The sequence below is a fragment of the Python bivittatus genome, unplaced genomic scaffold, assembly GCF_059951505.1.
Source record: "Python bivittatus isolate LINGU-HERP-01145 unplaced genomic scaffold, Pbiv_v1 ctg000410_np1212, whole genome shotgun sequence".
Classification (NCBI taxonomy): Eukaryota; Metazoa; Chordata; class Lepidosauria; order Squamata; family Pythonidae; genus Python; species Python bivittatus.
The window spans coordinates 8,530,250-8,544,274 of NW_028277067.1; the positions used below are offsets into that span (position 1 = coordinate 8,530,250).

The 14,025-nt window shown below is 43.5% G+C and overlaps 1 protein-coding gene across 1 annotated transcript in view; it reads left to right on the plus strand.

The window, feature by feature from the left end:
* The first annotated feature begins 916 nt into the window (after positions 1 to 916).
* KCNH4 (potassium voltage-gated channel subfamily H member 4) overlaps positions 917 to 14,025 on the plus strand; it is a 51,571-nt gene continuing 38,462 nt past the window's right edge. The window contains exons 1-2 of the mRNA XM_025164568.1: positions 917 to 992; positions 12,415 to 12,648. Coding sequence (XP_025020336.1) covers positions 917 to 992; positions 12,415 to 12,648 — 310 coding nt within the window. The remainder of the gene's footprint in view (positions 993 to 12,414; positions 12,649 to 14,025) is intronic.

Below are 14,025 nucleotides of genomic sequence, written 5' to 3' on the forward strand. Positions count from 1 at the left end.
TGTAGCATGTTTATGGTTCCCTGAGTTCCCAGATCATAATTTCAGAGAAAGGAGAGAGAGAGAGAAAGGGACTTCTTCGTGGTGCTGCAAACCTGGTTGTGAAAATTCAGCACCTAAAAATAAAATAAAAATCTTCCATTTTCTTTCTTTGCAAACCGAAATGGGACCTAACTTACATTCTTTGATGGGTGATGGCATGAGTATGTGGTTGTGTTCACAGAACAAATAGGTCACTTACAAATCTAGAAAGTGTATTCCCACAACATATGAAGCTTATCTTCCTTTGAGGCTTATCCTATTGTGTGAACCCAGCCCCTTTGGTTAGTTTATTGTAAAAACCCAGAAAATCGGTTAATTCAGTAACCAGGTTAAGTCTACCACGTGAGCACACAGCCAGTGGGTCTATTGTTTCTCATGCTGCCTTTTATTTCTTCTTTTGCGGTTATCCAAAGAAGGGGGAAAGAAGAGATGTCCTCGATTAATCACCCGGTGCCCGCCCTTCTGGCTGCGAGGGCAAGGCCACTCCGCCCGTGGTCTCCGCGTTGTTTGCACGCGGCGCACCGAGCGAAGCGCTTGAGAAGCCAGCCGCTCGTGGGAACGCGCGCGAGCGAGAGCAGGCGCTGAGATCTGGGCGGGATCCCTCCGGATCCCTCCCCAGCCCCGCCGTCCGCGCCAGCCCGCTAATTGCACGGCTGGGATTAGCGGGGAGGGAAATGACAGCCGGGAGGGAGGGAGGGAGGCGGTGAGGCTCCCAGGCAGCTGTTTCGCCTCGCCGTTCCCCTCGCGCCAGCCCGGCCGAGACGCGGCGGGCCCCCCGCCCCATCCCGCCCCCCGCCCCGGCTGCGCCAGGACTCTCGCCGCTGGCCAGCAGACCCCGCGGGGGCAGCGGGGCGCCGATGGTGGCGCCACCGCCGCGATGCCGGTGATGAAAGGCTTGCTGGCCCCGCAGAACACCTTCTTGGACAACATCGCCAACAGGTTCGATGGGACACGTAAGTGGCCTCTGGAACTTCCCTGCCCTGGGAAGAGACCTCGTCGGCCGGGGTTGCGTGTGGAGGGCGGGCGGCAGAGCTCCGCGGCACCGCCCTGGTCCCCTCGAGGAGTTCGCTGGAGGGATCGGGGCAAACTCTTGAATTTCTCGCTCTCCTCCTTTCCTCCGCACCCAGAGCGCCTTCTCTCCCCCTCTCTCCCCGACGCGCCACCCCTCCTCTCGGTCGGAAAGTTAAAACTCCGCTTGAGAAGGAGCAGGGGAGAGACCGGGATGCGGGGCCACTTCACCCGAAGATCCCCCCTCGCCCGTCTCTTTGAGCGTTGAGAGGAAAGCCAGGGTTTTTTTTTGGGGGGGGGGAGGAAGGTACGAGGCAGGTGCCCCAACCCCAGGAACAATGAAGGGCTTCCTCGCTTCTTCCCCCTGCGCCCTCCCGGCCCGCTTTGTGTGCCGTCTCCTTCTCCGCCCGACTCCCCCGAATCCCCGCTCCCGAGTTAACAAAGAACCGAGAGACGACCCTCTTTGTCTTTCTCCGAGCGGCAACCTGAGATACTCTCACCCGTCCCTCCCCCATCCAAGAGAAGGTCGATATTTTCGGGAGCGGACAGGCTCCTGCAGTTGTAGGACAGCCCCTCAGCCCCCCGTTTTGGCTTTTAGATGAGCCCCGTCCTTTGGCTTTTCAGCCTGGCATTTTTAGGAGTCACGCAATAAACGCTCGAAGTTATTTACTTGCGCTCCCTGTTGAACGATGCTTGTTTGCACGTGTGAAAGGAGACGGGAGTAATGGTAAAAAAGTCTTTTTTAGGCAAGCCTCGTTTGGGGAGGGGAGCTGGAACATTTTAAACCTTCTTTCTCCCTCCCCATAAGAAGTCATTCCAGATCTGTCTTTCAGCAACGCAGTTAAACCATTGGCTAAGCTTCAAGGATCATGTGTATTCACTCCAAAATGGGATGAGGCAGCCTGATTGAGTTTGGGATGGAGTGAGGGAGTCTGCCCCAAAATCTTGATCTGAGGCCACTCCTGCTCTTTTCAGACCCAGAAAATGTGGATCTGTATAGGAGAGTCCCTCTGAGCATGTACAGAGGAGCTTCCCTGTCCTGGTAGGTGAGGATAGAAAAGAGGGTCTCCCATTCTGGGATCAAAGGTACCTTTGTGATCCTTGTCCCTCTTTTCCCCTCCCCCCTCTGTCATTGCGGCATGTTCCTGGAGTGCAGGACCCTTTCTCCACCTCTTTTTGGCAAAGCACCAGGTACATGGGTTTTGAAACAACAGCCATGGGGGGAGGTGGTCCTGTAAATAAGGGAGCATGAGTTGCACATATCACTTGTTTTAAAAACTTTTCAACTTGCTGCTCTGTAATCTTCTGTGGCTCTGAGAACTGTTTGCTCTTTGAACTTCTAGAGACTCTGATTCTGGGTTCCCGGGTGTCTTTAAGAGTGTCAAAATCTGCACCTAGGCTGACTTCTTTCTCCTTTGAGATTACAGTATCGCTGCATAATTCCTGCTGAGGGAAAATGGCATAATCAGGATGCAGCAAAATAATGTTAGATTTTGGTTTAATGGTCTTATGGGGTGTTATGTGTCAGGTGGTGATGGACATTCTATTCACTTAATTACATTAGTGAAGTAAGGCAGTCTTGCTACACAGAGGAGGGTTGCTTGCTTCTTTTGCTAAGTGGAGCAAACCCTGTTGACCTTGATCAGCCTTTCCCTTTCAATGATAGTCTGTGTCAGTTACGTTGTTAGTCCATCTTTCCGCCAAGGACCCCAGGTTGTTGGTATGATCCTGCCTTTCCCTGGTCTTTTCTTACAACAACTCTGTGACATAGGTTATGTTGAGGAAGAGTGACAAGCCCACAATAAGCCACTGAATATTGTGGTTGCAATACTGTAGTGCCATCAGAACTGAATATGGGAGATCCCATTCAGCAGAAGAGTCAGGAGATCCCCCAAACAATAGGGTTTCCAGAAGGGACAATGGATTTAATTTACAAGGAAGTAGATTTCAGTTGGACTGGATTTACCAGTTTATGGCTGGAGCAGTGAAAGATTGGGCTTTGTTTTTTTTAAGTTGATTGATGGAAAGATCAGTGGACCTTCCTTCCCTCCCTCCCTCAACTTATCTACTGGTGGATGCATATCTAGTATTGGTGGGCGGGGGGGGGGGGGAGGGGGAGACAAGGTCTATCAATGGAAGCCACATGTTCTTGAATAGTTACCCATGGAAAGAAGAGTGATTGGTGCCTGCCTTTTTATCATCAGTGGGAGGAGTAAAGAAGCAGGGGAATCCACAGATCAGGGGCCACCATCCATATAGAACATCAGTCCTTGAAGATTTGAACCCCATCTTCCTGATTCCAAACTGTCTTTCTACCCATGTCATCCTCCTAGCTTTCAGGAAAAGTTAACCAACAGAACTTCCCAGGAGTGTAGTGTACTAGTTAAAAGGCTGATTATGTATTTGAAAACCTCAGACCTCACCATGGTAGATGTTTTAAAGATAGGAAATGGTATATAATAAATGTTAGAGAGGATCCTTGGCATGATGCTGCTTTCTCTTCCACCACAGCATAAATACACCCTAGTGTATTTATTTTTGCATGATTACTTCCAAGCAATTTGTATCAGCTACTGTTTCCTTACCAGCCTCAGTCAGTCTTTCAGTCCATGATTCGGGACATATTTTTTGTTCTTAGGAAAATACCTTTAATGATGCTAAGTGCATTAAGCTTTCTTCTCCTTTTAGCCCGTATGAGAATAAGAACTATGAAACTCAATGGAACTCTATGTGCATATATGATTGATTGGTTGGTTTATACAATGCTGAAAACTTGCTGTTACAAGTTCCAAGGACCTAAATTTTAAATGCCAGTGAACTCTTTGGGCTACCCATATTTTGTGTCTCCATATCCAGGGATTACCTCTCTGGAAATGGGAACTAAACTTTTAAACTACTGTCCACAATATGGGGGTTGCAGATCACACTATCTAGAGGTCATTACGATGGGGAAAATTGGTTTAGACCTTCAACCCCTTAATGGTCTGTTGGTCCTTATTTTAGTCCCTGCATATTTGGGTTACAAATCTGCATCACCACTAGATGGCAGCCAAGGGTTAGAATGTTCTGTATTCCTTTGCTGCCATCTAGTGGTGATCCAGAGTTTTGCAGCCTGGATATGATTGTCCTGCTATAAGATGTTTTTTACAATTATGAGCCCTTTATATAGCAGCACTTCTGGAATCAACAGTGGAAAGAGCCTAGAGGGCTATGGTGAGTAGTTTTCCAGTTTTCTCTCACCCTGTTTCCTTCTAATGGCTGCTTAGTTTTTTGTTTTTTTTCTAGACAGTAGCCCTATTTTTTTCCCCCCAATTTTTGGAAAAAAATCCATATGCAAAGTGATAAATTCTTGACTACAATTAGTTTTAGTGTACCTGGACTCAGATCCTAGAACAGTGGTTGCCAACCTTTTCTATGCCCCACACTCCTAGGAAATGTTTGATTAAAGTTTGCACCCCCTACAAAAGTAATATCACATTTGAAGATGAAGAAATCTAATTTCTAATGCGAGTGAACAAATTGAACTTAAAAAAATAAGCTTTTATTTCAGTGCATAAAATCGTCGTGCCCCCTGAAATTCCATCTCACACCCCCTGGGGATGTGGGCGCCCCAGTTTGAGAACACCTGCCCTAGAACAAGTTGTCAAGCAAAGGCCCAGTTGGATCAATGCATATCAAGTTTCACTTAACTGAAGCAATTTACCAAAACTCCATCCTTAAGCACATGAAACTATTAAAAATGGTCTGGAGCATTTGCACAGAACATTATCTCTCCACTACTAGATAAATGCTCATATGTGGTATAAGAAGTAGAGTATCCAGGACATATGGAGTCTTTTCAGGAAAAAAAGTCATATATGTATCAATAGCACTTTGCCTATGTGCAAAACTCATTTTAATTCTCATTCATTACACCAACACAATCATTCCTCTGTATTTCAGGCTAATAGGAGGAATTTTTAGACAACCCCTGACAACAAAGACTGGTTGTACATTAAAATTAAATTAAATAAATAAGAGAAACAAGTGTAAGGAAGTGCAGAGATTAAGACTATGCCACATGAAGACTCTGCCTCCTTATTCTAGATGGGTTTGTGTTAGGTGGGGTAAATAAACTTAATTTTACATGTGATATAAATGGTCTTCTATTCTTAATTTATACCCATAAATTCCTGCTTTTGGACATTGGTTTAAATTAAGCATAGGTTAGTTTCTTTTCCTTCCCTTCCTTACAACCCACTTTGCCTAGATGGAAGGATGTGAATAGGAAAGAAAGGTGTAGTAATCATGCATGTTTTAAAAGAAACAACTAAAATGCCATATTGTGGCTAGAGGATTTTCCCTTAAGAGGATTCTGATGGTGTGGATTGGGTTGGGGTGTGAGGAGAAGGATTTAAATGCTTTCAGAAAGATCAATGAAAACTAATTTAGCATTTTATTATGGAGACTGACTTGGAAATGCTTCCATAAGGAAAGATATCTGGGTTTCCCTCACTCCTAACCCCCTAAAACCCCATTTTAAAACTACGTATCCCTTTGTTCTTCACTATACCCACAAGAGTTCTTTGGAATATTTCATCATGTAAGGCTGAAAATAAAGTGTCTTCGACTGGACTGAAGCCACAGGAATGGTTCGTATTCTTCTGGGTTGCCAAAAGAATCTGGATTGCTATCAGTTAAAGAGAATGAGAGCAAGTATGGTGTAGCAGTTAAGGTGCTGGACTAGGAGCTAGGAGATCCAGATTGTAATCCACTCTGGCTATGGAAGCTCACTCAGTCAGTGACTCTGTCTCAGCTCAATTTGGTTATTGTGGAAAAAGATAGGAGTGTTATGTATGCTGTCTTGAGCTTCCAAACAAAAGGCAGAATATTAAACAGATAAATAAATGCGAGGAGGGCCCTTGTCTAGTACCTTGGACAGCTCCTAAATGCATTCTAAGGAGTTTTTGTGTGGCTTCTTGCATTTTCGTGCAAGAAAAGGTGCATATGTGCTCAAATGCACTCATCTTACATCTTATATTCTTGGATGACTCTTGTATTTGAAAACGGGTTCAGATAAGTGTGGGAATGAAGGCTCAGACAGAGATCTGAGCTTAAACAAATTTCTTTTCATGGTTTGGAACACAGAAATCAATAATGAATAATGATTCTGATGATATATAAAATATCTGCCATCATACATCTGAGATTAGGAGAGAGAGCTTCTTCGTAATATGAGATAAGGTTAGTCCTAGTCAATTTTGGAACTAAGCCAGGAATCCTGGATTCCTGCTTATACTATGGGAAGGCTTCATGTTTAATGAATTAGAATAAGGGTATTGGAGAACCAGGACTCCCCGCTTCTATCTCCAGCTTGTACATGTTGGTTAAAGCAGAAATTGATGGATGTCAGGAACTGACTGTTCAGATTCACTGTAATTGGGGAGCTCTTTCAAGGATCATGCATGGCTGCTGCATATTGAGGGATTAATATCAATTTCACAAGGTCTGTGAAATTCATTCATCCTGGGGCTCAATTGCTTCGGATTTTCAATTCACAAACTTCATTGCCTCCAACATGAATGGCTGTTGTTGGATTATCTCTGTCAAAGAAATGTCCTCATGACCTATCCAGTGTTATAGAGCCTGGAATCTGAATATCTGGCCCTGTTTTTAGCAAGTTCCTTCTGTCTTAGTTTGTCCATTAGAACCATGTGGATCTTTAAAAAATATGCAAAGTAAATAAAATGCAATATTTGATCTGAGTTACCTAAGTTGGAAAACCAAATATTGTACAAAACCAAAAACATCCAGATTTCACAGAGCTCTTCATCACACAGAATGGAAGGATTTCAGAATCATAGAAGTACAGGCATGGAGAAGGCAGCTATTGTTCATACATTCTGGACAGAATATCATCCATCCTGCCCTCTGATGCCATTTCTGAAGCTTAGCAGATTAAGTCCTCTAGGTGGGAGATCATCTGAAAAGAGCCATAACTCAGCATTAGCGTATTTGCTTGCATGCAAAACACTCTTGGTTCAAACCCTGGTCTTTCCAGATATATCTGGAAAGACTGTGATCTAAAACACTGAAGTTGTTATGAATCTGTGTAGAGTGAATTGAGTTAATGATTTCACTTGTACATAATTATGGACTTGGTTGGGTTTTGTATAATGTTTACTTCCTTTTATACTTCATCTAGAGCAAGACCCTGATCACCAGCATCACCAGTTTCTGCCTGAGGATCTTTAACATAAACCTATCATCCCTTTCTTCAACTCTGACCCCATAGCTGACCTGCCTCCTAATATTCAACTAATATCGACACCTACAACTTGAATATATGCAGTTTAGCCCTCCCTCTTTTAATGTGATAGCCTTTCTAATATTTGAAGAGAAAATTATGTTTCCCTTTAATCTTCTGTTCTCTGTATAAAACTTACTCAGGTCCTTCAACCTTTCCACATAGACCTTTCCCCCCCAAACATATATTTCAATTTGTCTACATCCTTTTAAAATGTTCTACTTGGCTCTGGATGCAACACTTCCATGAGGTCTGACTAGTGGAGAACAAAGTGGTGCCATTATTTCCAAAACTAGGTTCTAAATTCTCTTAAAGCAACCTAAAATTAGATTTCCCCTTTTTTTGCAGCTGCCTCATGTTCCTTATTCATGTAGAGTTTGTGAGCAACTAGAGTACAAAGATCCCTTTCACACATGGGCTGCTACAGGAGCTTCCTGCTGTCATCAGAATGACAGCATCATGCTACAAGCCCTACCCCTTTTGTACATGTGTGTTATGTCACAATGCATGTTCAAAAGGGCAGAGCTTGTGTCATGATGTTGCAATGCTGTTGACATTCTGCCTCCTATCACCCTGCAGGTGCCAGTGTTTTCACGTGTTATTGCTAAATCAGCTGTCTCTAGTTCTGTGTCTCTGCATTTTCATGAAACCATGACTATCAGGGTGAAATGGCCAATTGTCACCAAAGTTCCGTTACTTTAATTTTATTGGTGAACATTTCTCTATCAGTTAAGATCAAGTTAAGTTAGATGATCTGTTTTTTTTTCTCCCTCTTCTGAAACATAACACCTTGTATTCCGAGCATTATCAGTCTCTGAGCTCTGTGAAGAAACTGTGATGTGCAGGAAATAACTAAGGCCAACTAAAATGAAGATATTTCACTTATAAATTCATCTGTCCTGTCTCATCTCTCTCTTCTTTGTTCTTCCACTCAGCATTCACCAATAGGTGAACCCAAGGAGTTTTTGGTGCTTTCTTTTGATACAAGCTTATAAAATATAAAGGAAAAAAATTGGGCCTTAACTGCTTATAAGCCTATTATCAATTCTACAAATTTGCAGCATAAAACATTATTTTAGTGTGTGGAAGTGACTGCTTTTAAGGAGTGGCAGTGATATCTCATGCCTCAGGCAAAACTAAATATAGCTGCTAGTTCCTTATTTGCTAATCCTATATCATTATTACAGCTGAAAATGCAATCTGAACAAAGAATGAGAACTTGAACAGACCTGTCATGATAAAACAATGTTTCGATTGTCCCCAAATAATATTTCTAGACTACTGGGAGAACTCCAGTGATTAGATACTTTTTACTGACACTCAGCCTGAAAGTTCATTGGGGTCCTCTTGAGTACGGAGCTTACAGGCTGTGTAGTTCTGGTACCTACACAGGCAGCCAGTCTTTTAGTGTGGAGAGAGAGCAAAAGAGCGAGAGAATGTGAGCATGATGTTCAGGACCATGGAGAGTGCATATTTTAATACGCAATCGTCTAAGCATCCCTCTAATCCTGCAGTCTAGAAGCCAAAGAGTAGACTTAGCTACAGATGCAAACTATGTTTTGACAGACACACACATACACTTTTGCCCCTCCCAAGTTAATCCAAGCTCTGACCTGAGGTGACCGCGAGTTAAACTCCAACTGGGTTAGGATAGGATGAGGAGGAAAGCCTTTTTGCCAAATCCAGAGGAAAGATCACAAACCCGAGTTCTGCTCAACTGGGCATTTCAGATGCATGTCCAGCCCATTGTGAAAAAAAGTGCAAAGGCTCAAAGTGTGCATGGAACTTTTACCCTGGAGGGTTAGGTGCATTGAACATACACCCTGGCCTAGGTATCCTTCTTATGAGTGTTCCTTGCCCCAAAATGTAAGATCAGCATAGAAAACAGAATACAGAGCTGAACCCTAGTTCTAAGTTAACCCTGGTGTAATGGTGGTAGAACTGATCCTTCCACTACAACATTGATACGCACTAGAGCAATGGATAGCGAACCCTGTCTGCTGTTGGCTCCTGAAACCTGCTCTTCATCATGCTACTAGATTTTAGTAGAGCAATGTGCCCCTGAATTTGGATGGCATGGTTACTACTATTGAAGGGTTTTTATGTAGTATTTTTAAAAGGCTTTTTGGTGGTGATTTTTGCATTCAAAACTTTATTTCCATTAGCCATACTGCTGGCCATCCTGAGTGGAAATGTTGGGAAAGTCATGAGTTTTCTACTCCCACTTTTGAGCTTTCTGGACATTTTGATTTTTGGCAGACCTAGACATGGTTACATTATTACCCACAGTGCAAAATTCAGAGGAGAGCTTGTCACATTTAATACTGCCGTTTGTTAATGAGGCTTTTAACGTGCCCAGTGCTGATATCAAGATAGGACTTTGGGACTCCAATCAGCAGAATGAGCAGGTAGAGCCAAAAATGTAGCAGGCTGGCTCACTACTTTCTGAATTAAGTGAAACAATACATATTTTCATCTAAAGAGTTCTCTCCTCCCCACAACACCACGAATTTCAGAGTCTAAAATAATTGAACGTCACTACAGCATGACTTCAACAAGGTCACAAAGCTTTTATTAGGGGCATCAAAAAAAGTTAAGATAGCTGTGGCCACCATCCACCTTGTCTTTTTTTACTCCTCTGTGGATGCCTTTGTTTCTTTGTATTTTAACTTGCTTTGGGCGCGTAGTTTTTTTTTTTTAAGCAATTCAAATCTGTTAAGACTTAAATACATGATTTAAAACACACACATTTCTCTAAGTAAGTCTTGGTATATGTGGGGACTTGCTATTTATTCTTTGGCAGTGTTTGCTTGAACACATGAATATTCAGACTGCAACTCACTATGTCTGTTTGAAAGCAGGGTGGGTGGAGGATAGGAGAGAGAGAGAAAAATAGGAAAGTCTCCTGCCTGACCCTTCCTCTTGTCCTTGGAGACACACATACATACATATATCCACACACATACCAATTCATTCATTATCCCAATTTTTCTTCAAGTGCCTGACAAGGATCAAGTTGGTTAGGGTGCATCTCTCCTTGCCACCAGAAGGGACAAGTGTACAACATCTGATCCTAGCGATCCCTGAATTTTTCAGAAGCAAATTGTACACTTAGCCATGACATTCAGAGACACTTGCCCCATGGCAGGCCTGACAGGATGCACCCCTGGGGCAGAGTGTGTGCAAAGCACACTTCTTGCATTAGGATAGGGAGTCACCCTGAAAATAAGCAGCAGTGCTCCAAGAGGAGCATTCTGGAGAATGGCGATCCCTTCTGAAGAAATTGGTATTTCCCCAGAAGGAGAAAACTGTCATTGTTACAGATAGATTCCTCATCTGAGTATCTATCTCCCTGCTGCTGGGCTGCTATTAATACCATTAAAAGTCTGCTGCCCTGTTTCACCTTGGTAGAGAAAAATGTCTGTTAAACAATCAAAGCATATTACAGCATGCAAGCTGAAACTTACAAGATTAATAATACCAAAGTGGCCTTTGCAATAAGTTAAAGCTTTTCCTTGGAGAGAGATTGCACTGGGCATTGTCCCTGTTCTGGTGACATCACACTCCCAAACTCCAGACAACCTTTCCCCATGGTTTCTTGTCCTTGTTAAATAATGCTGTCAAGATCAGAAGCCCTGAACTGGCTGACTCCAGTTTGACAGGCAAAATAACATAAAACAGGGAAGATATGACTGCGTCTCTAGATGCCAAGAGAGGTTTTTTTTTTCTGAATGGCCATATAATTTTTATACATTCTGGAGAACTTTGTCAGGGCTAATTTCTAAAATATAGCTACAACAGACTAAAATTCTAAACACCATGGAATGGCAGTATAAGTCATTTAGGGGAAGAGCAGCTGTCCATCACTGATTATAGTGCCATTTTTCATGAAGGAGCTGCGGCTGGCATCTGGCATCGGCAATGTTCTGTGTACTAGTGCTGGGCCTCAACATCATCAAGTAGCAGAGAGACAAAATGTCCAATGTAAACAAAAGAGATTTAGTCAGCTTTCAAAAGCCCTCCAGAGACCAGCAGGCACAGAGGAGACTCTCTAGACTGGGAGCGCCACTAAGCAGGTGACACGACAAAAACAGGCCCGAATTCTCATTCTGTGAGAAGGAAATGAAAAGCAGCAGAGACTTGATCATTTATTCCCGATCTTAAAAATGCAGAAGTCTATGGAAAAGAGCCTGAAATGACATGTGGGATGATGTTGCCACATCATAGTTGAAGGTTTCTGATGGAGAATTGCACTGAGCCTCAATACTTGGCAAATATCATTTGGACCGTGTTCCCACCGTATTTTCCAAGGAGGGACTGGGCGCCACATCTTTTCAGAAGAACAAAGGCAGAATGGGAACTTGGCCTTGTGCCTTGGAAAAAACTGGTTTCTTTAATTATAAGTTTGTGAGGGTAGGGGGCAATAAAAGATCAGGGGGGTCTGCAGGGGGACAAAAAGTCAAGATACTGTTTGTAGCCACACAACTGAAGCCCTGCCCACTTTTTTAACATGTGATGCATATTTTAAAAGGGATGAGTCTTCAATGGCTGCCCTCTTCAGGCATCCAGGCCATTAAATGGCCCCTGGCAAAGGTCCTTGATTTGTGCTCAGAGATGCTTTTCTTTTTTATGCATTTTAATTAAATATCTGGCTGGAAGCAGTTCTTAAGACAGCCTTTTCTAACTTTGTGCCCTCCAGAGGTGTAGGATAGGGATTAAGAAAGTTGAATACATCTGGAGAACACCAGCTTTGGAAGGCTGTCTTAAGACATTTCGTCCAGTTGCCTCCCGCACTTTCATGCAGGCACACTGTATGTGTCTTTCATCTCCTCTCGTCACACGGACTTTGCAGGCTTTTGGAGCAATACCTTCAGAAATGGTGTACTGATGATGGGACGGGCAATCATTTATCTAGCCAACAGGAGGGTGGGGAAGAAGAGGGTGCCTTGGCTTTACCGTTGGAAGAAAACACTCCATAAAACAATCTGGGACTGAAATCACAACTAGCACTTGATCCCTCAGCTATTTCCAGACTGATGTATTAATTCAGGGCCACGGTCCTTCTTCTGTGCCTTTCACAGATAGCAACTTCCTTCTGGCCAACGCGCAAGTACACCGCGGCTTCCCCATTGTCTATTGCTCAGATGGATTCTGCGACCTCACTGGTTTTGCCCGAACAGAAGTCATGCAGAAAAACTGCAGCTGCCGGTTCCTCTACGGCAGCGAGACCAGCGAAGCTGTTCTGCAGCGCATTGAGAAAGTGTTGGAAGGAAAGCAGGAATACCAGGCAGAGGTCTGCTTCTACAAGAAGGGCGGTGAGTGTCAGGAAGCCCCTTCAGGTGGCTCTCTTCTCCTTCAGCATGGGACTCTGAAGGAAGGGGGGTATGAGAACAGGTTTTAGAACAGAACCGGAGGACGTCCAGCTCAGAGTTTTATCTGATAAGTACCTACACATTTGCCAGGAGATGGAAAGGTGCAGAATTCCTTGTGTCCTATATGTCAGATAAGAGCCCAGTCTGTAGTTTTGCATGGATTTTGCAACTGCAGAAACAGTGGTTATATAAGTCAGGATCCTCAGAATGTTAGCCTTTGTATTTTAAAGGGAAAGTTTGTAGTCTGTAAGTCTTCCTCACAGCCTATATAAGTTTCTGCTTTTGTTCGTAACCTGCCAGAGGTAAGAAAGAAAAGAAAAGAAAAGAAAAGAAAAGAAAAGAAAAGAAAAGAGGGAGGGAGGGAGGGAGGGAGGGAGGGAGGGAAAGAAAGAAAGAAAGAAAGAAAGAAAGAAAGAAAGAAAGAAAGAAAGAAAGAAAGAAAGAAAGAAAGAAGGAAAATTTTACTGCTCAATTTGCATGATCTATACAAATTGTAGAATTGTAGAATGGGAGGGGGCTGGATAGAGAAATTGTTTGCAAAGATTGATGGGCAGAGCAATTTAAAGATAGCTTGACAGAAAGAGCTCATGGAAACTACAATGCATCTAAAGCAGAACATAGATTGCCAAAATAGGAGGTAGAGGTAAGGTTTTCAGATTTTTTTCCCCTTGATGGATTTTAGAATTTAATTCCCTTCCCACTGAGGCTGTATTAGATCATAAGCCTGAACAAGTGGGCTTTGCCTCCAGGGGCTCCATAACCATCGCCCACCCCTGGAACACCCCATTAAAAGGCAGCTCCCTGACTACTGCTGATGGGAGCTTCCATGTGCGAGCCTGGGAATGCAAGGACAGAAGACAGATCCCTGGTGAGGGATCTCCTCAATACTGGCATACTCTACTCTGCAGTATCTGAACCCTTTTAGTTGGCAGAACTGAAGGAATGCTCTATAAGTGGATGATTTAAATTGCAGAATACACAATGTCCTGGAGTATAATAGGGCAATGCAGAACGCACAATTAATTGGTTTTCCCCACAGCCTTAGGAAGCCAAATATTTCCAGTGGAACGCCAAAACAGTGTTCCAGTGTGAGCCCAGGATGCCCATTTTCTTTAGAGGCAATTTGAGATGATGGGTTTTGTGGCTTCTTAAATGACAAAGCCCCTAAGCAGCTTGGGCTTTGCAAACCTCTGAAATGAATTCTCAGTGTGGCTGTTCTTAATCCATCCTGGTGCCAAAAGCAATGATTATTTCACCTCTGTGCTATATTTGGAGTTGAAGGATATATGCAAAGATCAGCAGGTTACCCCCTCCAGATGT